Source organism: Hippopotamus amphibius, chromosome 11 (genome assembly GCF_030028045.1).
Source record: "Hippopotamus amphibius kiboko isolate mHipAmp2 chromosome 11, mHipAmp2.hap2, whole genome shotgun sequence".
Lineage (NCBI taxonomy): Eukaryota > Metazoa > Chordata > Mammalia > Artiodactyla > Hippopotamidae > Hippopotamus > Hippopotamus amphibius.
The window spans coordinates 22291741-22307701 of NC_080196.1; the positions used below are offsets into that span (position 1 = coordinate 22291741).

Here is a 15961-nt window from a genome sequence, read left to right on the forward strand (position 1 = left end):
AAAAAAATGTGTTTTTTTTTTTAAGTTTACATTTAAAAATTTCTTTTTGAAGAATGTGGCATGTCTCAATTTATTAAAGTTTTTTCCCCCTTTGGTAAAAATGATAATAATTTTTCATAAAAAATATTCTACATATCTTGTTAAGTTTATCTTTATTGTATTTTATTTAATTGCTTGCTACTTATTGTTGATAGGAGAGCTATAGATTTTAAATATTTTTTTTATATTGTTTTCTTGCTGAAATTATAGGGACTTCCAATCATTTTCATATGAATTTGTTGTGTTTAAAATGGAATGAAATATGTTATTTTAAAATAACAATTGTTTTGTTTCTTCTTATTTTTTGGGGGAATATATGTGTACATCTTTCAGCTAATGTTAACAGACTAGAAAGTCTTGTTGATATTTGTTCTTAAACATTTTAGTTTATATTCTCATTTTTATAGAGGCAGAAAGCAAGGTGTAATAAATTAAGACAAGAATAAATAGTGTGTAATGAGAGAAGTGGACTGTGTGTGTGTTCTGAACTGACCTAAGCCAGTTTGGTCATGCTCAACTCCCAGTTATTTTGGTAGATAATCATAGTCCCTGAAAAACTTGAGATGAGTACAGGGTTAGCATTTTCCTTATGTTTTGTTCAGGTTACAATGAGAGTGACACTGACCAAATTCTGCCACCCACACAGACATTTCTTAAGCAGATATTAGCAAGTGGGCATAAGACAGCTGTGCATGTACTCTGTAAACTCATGAAGCCCCAGCTCTCTGTCCTTTAAGATGCTCCACTACTACCTTGCATAGAAGGTTTATTTGAAGATGACACAATAGAGGCAGGATTTTGGTTACTTTCAGGTCAGAATAAAAAAAATAGTGGAACTCATCCATGGCTGGTTGAGGTCCATTTAGGGAACAAATCTTGGGCACTGTCACTAAAATTCTGGCTAAATATAACTTTTTGATTCTTATGCCGCTCATGCAAGAATGAGGTGTGTTTCTAAATATGTTAGACAAGACACATATGTTCGATAGTACTACTTTCACTATGATAAACCACTGGAACATTCATTATTATGCACATTAGCAAGGCATCAGGTATTGATCAAGAAATGGTCAATGGAAGACTTTGTGATAGCTGCCTTGGAAAGCAGACCTGTGACCAATATGCTAGCTGACCTTCTACAGAAATGTGTATTTTTTTATTAGAGCAATTGACACCCACAGAATGTAAAACAGGTGATACAGTTACCCCAGTGTTGGGAATGGACCCAAATACTCATACGTGGGTACTATTGGTATCAGACAGTTTTCTCTGTGATTACTCAAAAATCTGTATTTATTATTACAGGTTTTCAGGCCATGGAAATAATTCCTCCTTTAAAAATCCTTTCTATATTTTTCCTCCACAAAGACAGTTTTTAAAAAGTGTGTTATGTTTTTATCTCAAAATTCACTCATTGAAGTATAAAATTGTTCATTCCTATTTAAGAGATCAAGAGAAATTGTGGAAGTGTACAAAGAGTTGTATAAAAAGTATAAGCTGGAAATATGTGTAATCAGTATAGAAAACTACCTAGTGATAAGACATCAAATATGTGCTCCTTATAATCACATGGATCAGAATTGCACACTATTTAGTTAAGGGATACAATGGGAAGAAAAAATAATCATGGCAAAAAATGGAAGAATAGCTTTGTTTTAATTGTATCTGCATTTTGGAGGGTGGGAAAGCAGCAGAAGAAAAGATTTTCTTAAGACAACAATTTATAACTGTTTGCTAATAAACTGTCCTTCTCCCTTATTTTAATGTTTACAGAAGGTGGTTAGACCCCAAATAAATATTTTTCTCTAAAAGACAGTGGCAGGCTTTTGTGTGTTATTCCTTCACAGCTTGCAGCTGAGAGGGCTGGAGGTCCTAGAGTCAGAGACAAAGACAGATTGGAGTAGAAGATGGGACCAAGAGAATGAGTAAGTTTTGAAACATGGAGCAGGTGGGACCTAATAAAACACACAGCCAGAGAGAAAAGCTCTAGTAAGGATTGCTAAGGACTTTTAAGATGTCAAATATTCATTAGGCAATTTTTTCCTTTTTATGCTGTAGTAAGATTCTTCTATATTACTTCCAATCCTTTATTAAAATTCTAGTAAATATACTCCCTTTTGTTAGTGGTATATAAAGGAGAAAGAAGCTTGATCTACCTTGTTAGAGAAGTGGAGAACAGGACAGAGGGCATAGAGGCTGAATTGTTAGAAGAGGTTAAAATTCATCAGGAGCCATGTTTTAAACAAAGTCCTCAAAGCAGAGAACCCCTCTCCCATAGTAAATAATTTTCAGAAATATAGTGAAGGGTGCTGGAATTTCTTCCGAGAGTAGAACGAAGCTTAAATTTTTGCTGGCTGATAATACAAAGAGCAATGCCAGAAATGCCATAAGCATAGATGAATTAGTCTTAAACATGACACAATGAATCAATGCACTGCAGTAAGGTGGATACCTATTTAGATTTGTAAGTTCACAGAATCTATACCCAGGCATGGCTTTGAAAAAAGTAAATAGATAGATGTTTACAATGGTGTTTGAATTTGATATGCCAATTATCTGTGTGTAACCTACTTCAATAGCATATACTAGCAAATTAAAAAATATAGAAAATATTCACTGAAAGGCAAATCTTTGCATGTACTTGCAAAGATACACAAGAACATCAATTCTATAATGGGCTTAGTACTGCACAAAGTGTGTATATGTGCACTTCAGTAGCTGTTGCATTATAAAATCCATCACTTCGAGAACTGAGTATCATAGCATCTTCAACTTCAACCTATTTATGATAGGTTTTCGTTCAAAGAGTGGGGAAAAATTAAGAATGATATAATTAATTAATATTTTGGCTGTACTGCTCGCCTTGTGGGATATTAGTTCTCTGACCAGGGATAGACCCCTTGCTCACAGCAATGAAAGCACAGGGATCTTAACCAATGTACTGCCGGGGAATTCCAAAAATGATTTTTAATGAAACCTATTATAGTCAAGATGGCATTTCATTTTCCCTATATGTTTGTGAGTCTCTGACTTTGAATAATGCATTGTTTAGATTACAGTCTTTTAAAAAGAGAGATACTGAAAGAGTTAACCACTTACCTGCTCAGTGAAGAACCTTAATAGCTGTCTCCCACTCTGGTTTTCTTAGTCCACCACTCCTCAAGCTGCAATGATTGGCTTAGCTAGAAGGGTTGCTTTTATCTGGAACATAAGTCCTTGTGGAATTCCTGGTCTGAACCAGTCATTATAAACTGTCTGGGTGGTTCATTTGATCCAATCATAGAAAAATATGGAGATGATCTTATGAAAAGGAAATATGGAATAAAGGTTATTGTGTTGTGTCTTTCCACACTGAGAATAAGTGATTTTAGCAATTACCTTTTTTTGGGCATTTGTTGATGATTTCCTTTGCTGTACAAAAGCTTTTTTGGTTCGATGTAGTCCCATTTCTTTATTTTTGCTTTTGTTTTCCTTGCCTTAGATCGCATATCCAAAAAAATATTGCTAAGACCAATTGCCTATGTTTTCTTCTAGGAGTTTTATAGTTTCTGGCGTTACACTGAAGTCTTTAAGCCATTTTGAGTTGATTTTATTGTATGGTGTAAGACAGTGGTCTAGTTTCATTCTTTTGCATGATGTACACTTTTCCCAATACCATTTATTTATTTTTTAAATTTTAAAAAATTTATTTATTTATGTATTTATTTATTTAAGTATAGTTGATTTACAATGTTGTGTTAGTTTCTGGTGTACAGCAAGGTGATTCTGATATATATATTCTTTTCCATTATGTTTTATTTTAGGATATTGAATATAGTTCCCTGTACTATACAGTAGGACCTTGTTGTTTATCTGTTTTACATATCTGTTTTACATATAGTAGTTTGCTAATTCCAAACTCTTAATTTATCCCTCTCCCATCCCCTTTCCCCTTTGGAAACCAGAAGTTTGTTTTCTATGTGTGTGAGTCCATTTCTGTTTTGTAAATAAGTTCATTTGTATCATGTTTTAGATACCACATATAAGTGATATCATATGGTATTTGTCTTTTCCTGTCTGACTTAGTTCACTTAGTATGATAACCTTTAGGTCCATCCATGCTGCTGCAAATGGCATTATTCATTCTTTTTTATGGCTGAGTACCGAACACAATTTATTGAAGAGACTGTCCTTTTTGTTTGAGATTTTTCTTATTTCTTGACATAGGCCTGTATTGCTCTAAACTTCCCTTTTGATACTGCTTTTGCTGTATCCCAGAGATTTGACGTGTTATATTTTCATTTTCATTTGTTTTCAGATTTTTTCGATTTCTTCTTTGATTTCTTCATTGACCCAATAGTTGTTCAGTACATATTTTTCAGTCTCCATATGTTTGTGATATTTTCAGCTTTCTTCTTGTAGTTGGTTTCCAGTTTCATACCATTGTGATCACAAAAGATGCTTAATGTGATTTCAGTCTTCTTAAATTTATTGAGACTTGTGTCCTAGCATATGGTCTGTCCTTGAGACTGTTCCATGTACACCTGAAAAGAATGTGTATTATGCTGAATTTGGATCAGATATTTTGTATAAATCTATTGAATCCAACAGGTCTAATATTTCATTTAAGGCTGCCCTTTCCCTGTTTTCTTTCTGTCTGGATGATCTACTGATGGCTGTAAGTGGCATGCTAATATTCCCTACTATTATTGTGATTCTGTCAGTTTTTCCCTTTAGGTCTGTTAATAATTTAGGTCTGCTTTATATATTTTGGTGTTGCTATGTTAGGTTCATGCGTATTAGTAACTGCTATGTCTTCTTGGAAATTGTCCCCTTTATCATTCTATAATGTCTATCTCTGTCTCTTGGTACTTTTTTTGGCTTGAAATATGTTCTGTCTGATATAACTATGGCTACAACTGCTTTCTTTTGGTTGCTATTTGCTTGGAGTATCATCTTTCATCCCTTCACTTTGAGTCTATGTTTATCTTTAGAGCTGAGGTGAATATCCTAAAGGCAGCATATAGTTGGGTCCTGTTTTGTAATCCATCCAGACACTCTCTGTCTTTTGATTGGTGAATTCAATCCATTTATATTTAGGGTGATTATTGATAAATGAGGGTTTAGTATTGCTGTTTTATTTTTTATTTTATACTTGCTTTATGTCTCTATTGTTTCTTTTCCCCTGTGTTTTTGCCTGCCATTTTGGTTTAGTCATTTTCCTCTTTTTAAATGTTATGGGTCTGAACTCTAGATTCATGCTTTGTGATTACCATGAAGTTTGTATAAAACATCTCATAAAGCACAAATGGTAAATTCTCTTGAATGTTGGTGTAAGACCTTGGTCAGAAAAGTAACCTCTCTTTAAAGAGAATTAGATTTACTTTTTATTATTATTACTTACTGTTATCACTTACTTTTTAAGTCACATATTGTTCCATAAGTTTGAAGTCAGGGTAACAAGCTTATAGAAGTACTGATTAGTTTACAGAGTCTCAATATATTTAAAGAATTGATTGTAATTTAATATAATGGTCTGAGTATATACACTTATTTTAGAGAAATAAGAGGGAGATTAAGTATTTAAAATGTTGGTTTAATTTGCAACCCTAATGCAGAGTGACTTAAACCAAAGAAAAAGTAAGACTAGAGATACACAAAGAGCAAACAATTGTAGGTGTAAAATGTAATGTTCTCCTAAGAGTCCATTACTGTTATATTTTTGGTGTAGTTATTCTTGAAGTTAGCAAATGGCTTAATTTATCTCCTAACATTATTAGTTATAGATTATTGCTAAGAGTGGGAACAAACTTTCCAAATACAAGAGTAATGGATGGGGTGGCCAGACTATATATATCAGGACTACATAATTTATATTCTGTGTACTGGTGAAATTTTTTTGTAGGCTGGTGAACTGGTTTGGAAGGCAACTCTAAAACAGGTAGTATTTGGAAAATAAGAATATTGACAATATCCTATATCATATTAAATCTCTATCTCTGTCTCTATCTATCTATCTATCTGGCCATACCATGCAGGATCTTAGTTCCTCAACCAGGGATCGAACTCGTGCCCACTGCATTGGGAGCATGGAGCCTTTCTTTTTTTTTAATAAATTTTATTTATTTAGTTAGTTATTTATTTAGTTATTTATTTATTGGCTGCATTGGGTCTTCGTTGCTGCGTGCCAGCTTTCTCTAGTTGCAGGGAGCGGGGGCTACTCTTCATTGTGGTGCGTGGGCTTCTCATTGCTGTGGCTTCTCTTGTTGCAGAGTACGGGCTCTAGGCACACTGGCATCATTAGTTGCAGCACGTGGGCTCATTAGTTGTGGCTCACAGCCTTGATAGTTGTGGCTCATGGGCTTAGTTGCACCACAGCATTTGGGATCTTCCCGGACCAGGGCTTGAGCCTGTGTCCCCTGCATTGGCAGGCAGATTTGCAACCACTGTGCCACTAGGGAAGCCTGGGAGCATGGTGTCTTAACCACTGGACCACCAGGGAAGTCCCCATATTAAATATATTTTATGTGAGTCATTACTGTATTGTTTTGTTTGGGAAAGTAAAATTATCCAGAGACTCTTCCCTCTCCACATTTCAAAAATTATGAAGTCATAGAGGAGAAAATATTATAGATCTAGATTGATTACAATTTTAAATAATGGAGTCTGTTAAAGGTAACACATCATAGAAAATATCAAAGTTTAATTCAAAAGTCATAACATTTTCCCATAAAAACCTAAGTACTATATCAGAATAAATGGAAATTAAAATATTTATTCATTTGATGAAATTCCACTACATACAAATTTACAAATCTGTATCTCAAAAATCATGTAAATTCCACGGTTCCATAGATCTAAGCCAAAAGCCTAACTAATTTCAAACTAGTCATACTTTCTTTCCACTGTGGTGAGATAATCATGGACAAAATGTTTTATAAATGAATAAGAAATGAATAAGACTGGGTTGTCATCTTTAAAACCCCCTTTTTGTGCCTTCTCACTACCTTGTATCATGATAAAGATACAAGAGACTTAAAAAACAGAGATCCTTTACTCACAATGTTATCAAGTTTCATTGAAAAAAGTAAATTGTTTCAGGTGGTGCTTATGACAATTACTACCTTATAGATTGTATTGTCTGCAAAAAACACACATAAATGTTTAGATGGCATCATAAGAGATTTAATGTACAAAATCATTAGCATATTATTATTTAATATACAAATCATAATGTATATGAAACTATTCAGGTCTATATTTCTGAAGATCTAAGCATTAACATTGAAAATACATAACTAGATAACCAAAGCAGTTTCTGTGAGGCTTAGAACGAATTAAATGCATTCAACTTTATGTTTACATTCACTTTGTGTTATGTTACAAGTAAAAAAAAAATTTCTGTGACCTCTTTTTCCTGAAAATATGCCAAAGATTAGAGGCATAAAAGAGCTAAGTAGGATGGTTATATATTGTTTGCATCCACAAAATGTTTGTATATAAAAATTATTATATTAATTGATCTCTGTGATCATAGTCCTCCAATGCCCATTACTTGCCTCAGTAAAAATGACAACTACAAAATATTCTATTGCCTTACCCAGGCTAATTTTTTTCTATGACTTTCAGTTGCTCTTCAATGTTGTAGATTTGTGGTCAACTCCCATCAACTTCTTCAGTGCATCCTTCATGTCCTTATTCCTTAAGGTATAAATGAGAGGGTTGAGACTTGGAGTGATGATGGTGTAAAAGAGGGTGAGGAACTTTCCCTGGTCTTTGGAGGCACTGTTACCTGGTTGCAGGTACATGTAGATAATAGTTCCATAGAAGATGGACACCACCATGAGATGGGATCCACAGGTATTAACTGCTTTTCGCTGGCCTGCTTTTGACTTCATTCTCAGCACAGCTTTGGCAATGTAGCCATAGGATATAAGAATAAGGATGAGGGGTGTAAGAACAATGACATTGCCTAAAGCAAAAACAGACAGCTCAACTGCTGTGGTGTCTATGCAAGCTATCTTGACCATAGCTGGCAACTCACACAAGAAATGATCCAGAATGTTGTTTCCACATCTAGGCAAATTCAGGGTGAGTGTACATAAAATCACAGAATTGGCCAAACTAATACTCCAGACTATGATAATCATCTTGAGGCATAAATGTGGGTTCATGATTAGCAAATAATGCAGGGGCTTACAAATAGCTGTAAAACGATCATAGGACATAACAGCTAGGAGAAGGCACTCAGTGGAGCCCAACCACATGTAAACATACAGCTGAATGACACAGCCCACATAGCTGATGGTCTTATCAGGTCCCCACAAGTTAACCAGCATCTGAGGGACGATGCTGGTTGTGAAACATAGATCTAGGAAAGATAAATTCCGGAGGAAAAAGTACATTGGTGTGTGAAGATGAGAATCCAGGAGAGATGCAAGAATGATGGCTGTGTTACCGACCACAGTAATTAAGTAGAAGACGGTGACAACTCCTGACAGGGCTGTCTCCAGTTTGGGATGGTCAGAGAAGCCAAGCAGAACAAAGCCATGTAGAGAAGTATAATTTCTTTGGTACATAGTCTTCCAATGCCCAAATCCTAGAATGAGAAGAGCAGGAGGAGGAGGTAGAGGAATATGAGGATGAACAGGAGGAGGGAGAAGAAAAGAAGGAAAAGAGGAAAAATTTGTCAACAAAGACTATGTAAATAATTTGAAGAAATATAGAAGTAAACAAAGGCAGTGAATTTATAGTACTAGTTAAAAATTAATGGTAAAAGTAAAAATTACCGCCAAGTAATCTGATATTTGTTGTAGGTTCTTTTATGGTGATGAGTTTAATACATTTTTATCTAGGTGACCCTGGGTAGTTCACCTTTAAACGCAGGGTCTGAGTTTTCTCACATGTAAATTTGGAGGTTTGGAATAGTAGATCTGATTCTATGATTCTCTATAATTCTCGTTGGCTTAATATAGTGAACATGCTGTTTTACTTGGTCAGTGGATTCACCTGTAAGTTATAATTATTTGGCTAATGTCAGAATGAGGAAAAGAACATTTCTCTTTTCCCTTATCTTAGTGAATAGCACCTCTGGTTTTCCAGTATGATATGTAGGAGATCTGGCATTTATCCTTGGCATGTTTATTTCTCTCATTCCCAGTACCTAACTTATCACCAAAACCGGTAAGCTTGAATGCAAAAATATATTTTAACTATCCTCTCACTCTAAAAATGTCCACGATCACTATCCTAATCCAACCACTATCATCTCCTTTCTAGATTCTGGCAGTAGTCTTTATTCCTTACATCCAGTCTTATGCATTTGCATTTTTACAAAATTAAATAAAATCACATTATCCATGTGCTCAAACCTTGCCAGTCACTTTCCATTACATTTAAGAAATATTCTAATTCTTTAAGCTGACCTGGATGGACCTGCACGAGACCTCATTTTTACCTCACAGATCACTTTAAACATATTGACTACTCGTCTTCTCTCAGTTTGACAAGTCAGACTCATTCCTATCTAAAGCCCTTGAAACCCTTTTCATTCTTTTGTGGACTCCTACTCATTCTGCTTATTCTTGACTACCTCTTGAATGTTCATTGTTTAAAGAGGGATTCTCTGAACTAATAAAATCTTTTTGTTTGATATCTTATGTCATATCTATAGAGAGATTTACAGAGGGCCAGTATAGCGTGGAATATGACAGCATAGGCAGAGAGCTTTCGTTCATGACAACACAGGCAGAGAGCTTTTGTTCCTGTTTCTGCAAATTATTTAGCTGTGTGATCTCAGACAAGTTACATCACACTTATGGGCTCAGTTTTCTCATCCGTAAAAATGGGGTTAACAGTTGGAGTTGGGGGAAGATTAAATGAATAATAAATGAAAGTGCCTAGAACACTGCTTGGAATGTAGGACGTCTCAATAATCACAATTATTGTAAGAAGAAATTATAAAATTATGATCATGTATCATGTAGGTAAATATTTGTTTAACATACCCCCCCCAACCCCATCCATATTGCAGTCTACAAGCTTTAAGAAAACAGACATAATGTCTGTTGCTCTTCACTCTGTTTGTAACACCTAAACATTTCATTTATATATATTTCCCAATGTATACACATAATTTTTGAATAAAGGAAAAGTTGTCACACTATGGATAATGATGAAAAATCACTAAGTTGTTAGTAAGCACTTTTTACAAACCTCCATTGTTTCTTATCACTGAGTGTAAAAACATCACTTCTTAACACCTGAGGCCAAAATAACTTCCAGAAATTTTCCATTAAAAATAACTAAGAGAAAATACATGATCGAAAAATAAATTACATATTACACTGATTTGTCTCTCGCTCTCTCTCTGTAGATGTAGTAGAAGTTGTGCTTTTTGTGTGTTATGCATTTCAAATATATTTCCTGAATATTTTGAAGAAATTACTTCTAACTCTGGCCATGATTCATTCAAAAGTGGACACATGTAGAAGGGTAACTGAGTATACTGGTCAAGATAGCTGTTTTCAGAGAGTCATTTGGTGATTTCCTCAGAAAAAGCTTCCCAAGAATCATGATTTGAGCCTGGGTTCTGCCATTGGCCAAGCTGGATGGAAAGAAAAAAATAACTCTCTGAAATGTATTGCAAACTGTCTCATGCCATTAGAGCTCTATAATTCTAAGCAGGGGGATGAATAACTAATTAACACTTAACTTATTTTGACAGACAGGTCAGCATATGTAATTGTGCCTAACTTTTTTTTTTTTAAGCTCTTTATTGGAGTATAATTGTTTTATATTCTTGTACCAGTTTTTGAGGTACACCAAAGTGAATCAGCTGTATTTATACATATATCCCCATATCCCCTCCCTCCCGCAACTCCCTGCCACCCTCCCTGTCCTGGCCCTCTAAGGCATCACCCATCATTGAGTTGATCTCCCTTTGTTATACAGCAACTTCTCACTAGCTATCTATTTTACAATTGGTAGTGTATATCGTTGGTAGTCTATGCTACTCTCTCACTTCGTCCCAGCTTCCCCTTCGCTCCCCGCCCCAACCCCATGTCCTCCAGTCCATTCTCTGCATCTGTATCCTTATTCTTGCCCTGTCGCTGGGTTCATCAGTACCATTTTTTTTAGATTCCGTATATATGAGTTAGCATACAGTATTTGTTTTTCTCTTTCTGGCTTACTTTGCTCTGTATGACAGTCTCTAGGTCTATCCACCTCATTGCATATAGCTCCATTTCATTCCTTTTATGGCTGAGTAATATTCCATTGTATATATGTGCCCCATCTTCTTTATCCATTCATCTGTTGATGGGCATTTAGGTTGCTTCCATGTCCTGGCTATTGTAAATAGTGCTGCAATGAACATTATGGTACATGTTTCTTTTTGGATGATGGTTTTCTCTGGGTATATGCCCAGTAGTGGGATTACTGGATCATATGGTAGTTCTATTTTAGTTTTTTAAGGAACCTCCAAACTGTTTTCCTTAGCAACTGTACCAACTTACATTCCCACCAACAGTGTAGGAGAGTTCCCTTTTCTCCACACCCTCTCCAGCATTTATTGTTTCTAGATTTTTTGATAATGGCCATTCTGTCCGGTGTGAGGTGACACCTCATTGTTGCGCCTAACTTCTGAATAAGACAGAGCTTCAGTTAAAGTTATATGGAAACAAAATGTAAAAATTAAAAAGTTAAAGCCAGGTGACATTATTAATTTCATAACTATTTCCATTATCACTGAAGCTTCCAAAGATTAATTCAGGAAGCTAAAAAATCCTCTTGCCTATTAAAATCTCGACATAGGAAAATTTCAAATGATTTTTCATGTACATTATGAGATTTAGAAATGGAACAAAAATATCTGAGTCTTTCCTAGCCCCAGTCTTAATGAATAAAATATATTTCAGTTCTTTATTTTCAGTTTAATCTACATTTCCCTCTTCTATTTCTGCTGGATGAAGATGTCTGAAATCACAAATTGAGACATAGCTTCATGTCCTTCTCTTTACTGTATTAGAGAATAAAGTAATCCTTCCTTCATAATAAAGATAAAAAGAATTTCTCTGCAGAGATTTACACTATTTATTTGTTCTAAGCATCCTGAAAGAAAATCAGAAGAATCAGTCCTTATAGGTCCAAGTTTTCTGCCTTTTACTTCCCACAAGTTGTTTTACCAACCCAGGCACACTATCTTTCAAGAGATATTAAAGATTAACATTACTGTGATCCAGAGAGAGTTCCCTTGATGTTCTACTTCTTGACCAGTGTGGAGCCCATACTGTGGACAATAGTTCTGATTCAGCATTTGCTCTCCAGGGCTGTAGCTTGCTCATGTTTTCCCCAGCAGTGCCAATGCGAATTGTGCTTTACCTGATGTGTGTTAAGGTATAGATTCTTGACAGGACTCCTCCTTCTTGAACATGTGACTTCAGGTACGGGTATGAAACTTGTCAGAAGTTCTTACTCCTTGTTCTGAGTTTAAATCAATCTGCCAATAGGTCTTCATCCTAGAGAAGCATTAAAAAGCAACTATTGATTCAGTATTCTGAACAAATTGAACAAAATCTCCCAATGTTGCCTGAAAATCCAAATCATTAAGGAGGGTTTTCTAAACTAGTCAGACTATATCCGATTGACTTCAGTATAGTGCCGTAGATAAATCCTGCAAATGAAATAGTTGGAGAATTAGTCGATATTTCACTAAGAGAAATTTAATAGATATAAAAGTTACTCAGTATAAAGGAAAGCTATCATACATAAGAAAAAAGTATTTTCAGAATTTTGTCTCTAGGTAGTGAATGTATTACAAATAAAAATTGCTGCTAAGTAATATGGATTTCCAATACTCAAATTACAGCATGTAACTCTGTAAAATAATCTTACAATCAATAGTAAACATATTGATTTTTGAAATAATTTTGTTCTGAGTAGATGTCATTTAAATAAGTTGCCTCTAATAGTCATTTCTGATATCCAAGATCAAAACAGTTATCTGTGAAAGAGAATGTTCATGTCCAAAGCTCTAAAACAGTAAGTTGAGGATCATGAGATTTATATTTTTATTCAGTCCTAATGTGCGTTTGACTTGATAGCCATGATAAGTAATTCAAATACTTCAGTGTCTATGACAATTCTGTCTGTGTCTCAGAGGTCACTATTTAAGCCCTAGATTGTGGAGTAAGGATTTTATTATTATTTATTTATTTATTTATTTATTTTCTCTTTTTGGAGTAAGGATTTTTATGAGTTGGCTTATGATCATAAGTTATAAGAGCTCCCTTGAATTAGAACTACATACCGTCAATAATAACTTCAATAAAATACATAAGCACAAATTGACTGCATCATGATAGATGTTTAATTGTGATGACTTATCACTGAGCAATAAAACAGTTTTAACTATCTGCTTCTGTATGATAGTAATCATTGTATTCTACGTCTGAGACATAGTATAGTGTGAGGAAGATGGAGCCAGACGTTTTAGACTGAAATACCATGGGTGTCAGTTATTAGCTATGTAAACTTGGGAAAATTACTTAACATTTTGTTGCCTTAGATTTCTTATCTGTAATAGGGGGATAGTCATAATACAAATTTAGAGAGTTAGTATGAGGTTTAAATGAATTAACCATTGGTAAAATATTACAATATTGGTTGGCACGCAGTAGACATTCAAATAAAAAGCTATTGCTATTCAAACAATTTAGGAGGTCTATACGCTATAAAAATATTCATTTAAATCAATATTGGGAGAGCTAATATTGATACTTGATAAAACATCTGGTAAACACATTTCCTGTTTCAACCACTTCTTTTAGAATTATACGAGGGTGAGTCAAAAATCATGCTCACTCTTGGTGTAGAATTTATAGAAGTTTTTTTTTTTAAGCTTTTTATTGGAATATAATTGCTTTACACTTTTGTATCAGCTTTAGAGGTACACTAAAGTGAATCAGCTGTATTTATACATATATAGCCATATCCCCTCCCTTCCGTGACTCCCTGCTACACTCCCTGTCCTGGCCCTCTAAGGCATCAGCCATCATTGAGTTGATCTCCCTTTGTTATACAGCGGCTTCCCACTAGCTATCTATTTTACAGTTGGTAGTGTGTATAGGTATATGCTACTCTCTCACTTTGTCCCAGCTTCCCCTTCACCCCCTGTCCCTCCAACCCCATGCCCTCCAGTCCATTCTCTGCATCTGCATCCTTATTCTTGCCCTGTCGCTGGGTTCATCAGTATCTTTTTTTTTTTTTTTAAGGTTTTGTGTATATGAGTTAGCATACAGTATTTGTTTTTCTCTTTCTGGCTTACCTCACTCTGTATGACAGACTCTACGTCTATCCACTCCATTGCATATAGCTCCATTTCATTCCTTTTATGGCTGAGTAATATTCCATTGTATATATGTGCCCCATCTTCTTTATCCATTCATCTGTTGATGGGCATTTAGGTTGCTTCCATGTCCTGGCTATTGTAAATAGTGCTGCAGTGAACATTATGGTACATGTTTCTTTTTGGATGATGGTTTTCTCTGGGTATATGCCCAGTAGTGGGATTACTGGATCATATGGTAGTTCTATTTTTAGTTTTTTAAGGAACCTCCAAACTGTTTTCCTTAGCAACTGTACCAACTTACATTCCCACCAACAGTGTAGGAGAGTTCCCTTTTCTCCACACCCTCTCCAGCATTTGTTTTTTCTAGATTCTTTGATAATGGCCATTCTGAGTGGTGCGAGGTGATACCTCATTGTGGCTTTGACTTGCATTTCTCTAATGATTAGTGATGTTGAGCATCTTTTCATGTGCTTGTTGGCCATCTGTATATCTTCTTTGGAGAACTGTCTATTTAGGTCTTCCACCCATTTGTGGATTGGGTTATTTGCTTTTTTTAGTATTAAGCTGCATGAGCTGCTTGTATATTTTGGAGGTTAATCCTTTGTCCATTGCTTTGTTGGCTAGTATTTTCTCCCATTCTGAGGGTTGTCTTCTTGTCTTGTTTATGGTTTCTTTGGCTGTGTCAAAGCTTTTAAGTTTCATGAGGTCCCATTTGTTTATTCTTGATTTTGTTTCCATGATTCTAGGAGGTGGGTCAAAAAGGATCTTGCTTTGATGGATGTCATAGAGTGTTTTGCCTATGTTTTCCTCTAGGAGTTTTATAGTGTCTGGCCTTACATTTAGGTCTTTAATCCCTTTTGAGTTTATTTTTGTGTATGGTGTTAGGAAGTGTTCTAATTTCATTCTTTGACATGTTGCTGTCCAATTTTCCCAGCACCACTTATTGAAAAGGCTACCTTTTTTCTGTTGTATATTCTTGCCTCCTTTGTCAAAGATAAGGTGTCCATATGTGCTTGGGTTTACCTATGGGTTCTCTATTCTATTCCATTGATCTTCCTTTCTGTTTTTGTGCCAGTACCATACTGTCTTGATCACTGTGGCCTTATAGTATAGTTTGAAGTCCGGAAGCCTAATTCCACCAACTCCTTCTTTCTTTCTCAAGATTGCTTTGACTATTTGGGGTCTCTTGTGTTTCCATACAAATCATAAGATTTCTTGTTCTAGTTCTGTGAAAAATGCCTTTGGTAATTTGATAGGGATTGCGTTGAATCTGTAAATTTTTTTGGGTAGTATAGTCATTTTCACAATGTTGATTCTTCCAATCCAGGAACATGGTATGTCTCTCCATCTGTTTGTATCATCTTTGATTTCTTTCATCAGTGTCTTATAGTTTTCAGCATACAGGTCTTTTGCCTCCTTAGGCAGATTTATTAGAATTTATAGAAGTTTTAATATAACCAGAGTGCACATAATTTTTGACTCACCCGTGTGTGTGTGTGTGTGTGTGTGTGTGTGTGTGTGTGTGTGTATGTAGTGTACATGTATTTTGTGTATATATTCTCTGTACATATTGTTTTAAATAATGGTAAGAAA

The 15961-nt window shown here is 35.1% G+C and overlaps 1 protein-coding gene across 1 annotated transcript; it reads right to left on the reverse strand.

Annotated features, from left to right (window-relative positions):
• Positions 1 to 7643: 7643 nt before the first annotated feature.
• Positions 7644 to 8597, reverse strand: LOC130831765 (olfactory receptor 2W1). The gene has a single exon (XM_057700145.1). It carries the CDS (start codon positions 8595 to 8597, stop codon positions 7644 to 7646), a length of 954 nt encoding a protein of 317 aa, XP_057556128.1.
• Positions 8598 to 15961: the final 7364 nt, after the last annotated feature.

What these genes read in the sequence shown, in the direction of transcription:
- LOC130831765 (XM_057700145.1), bottom strand. Translation starts at nt 8,597, where the DNA reads ATGTACCAAAGAAATTATACTTCTCTACATGGCTTTGTTCTGCTTGGC.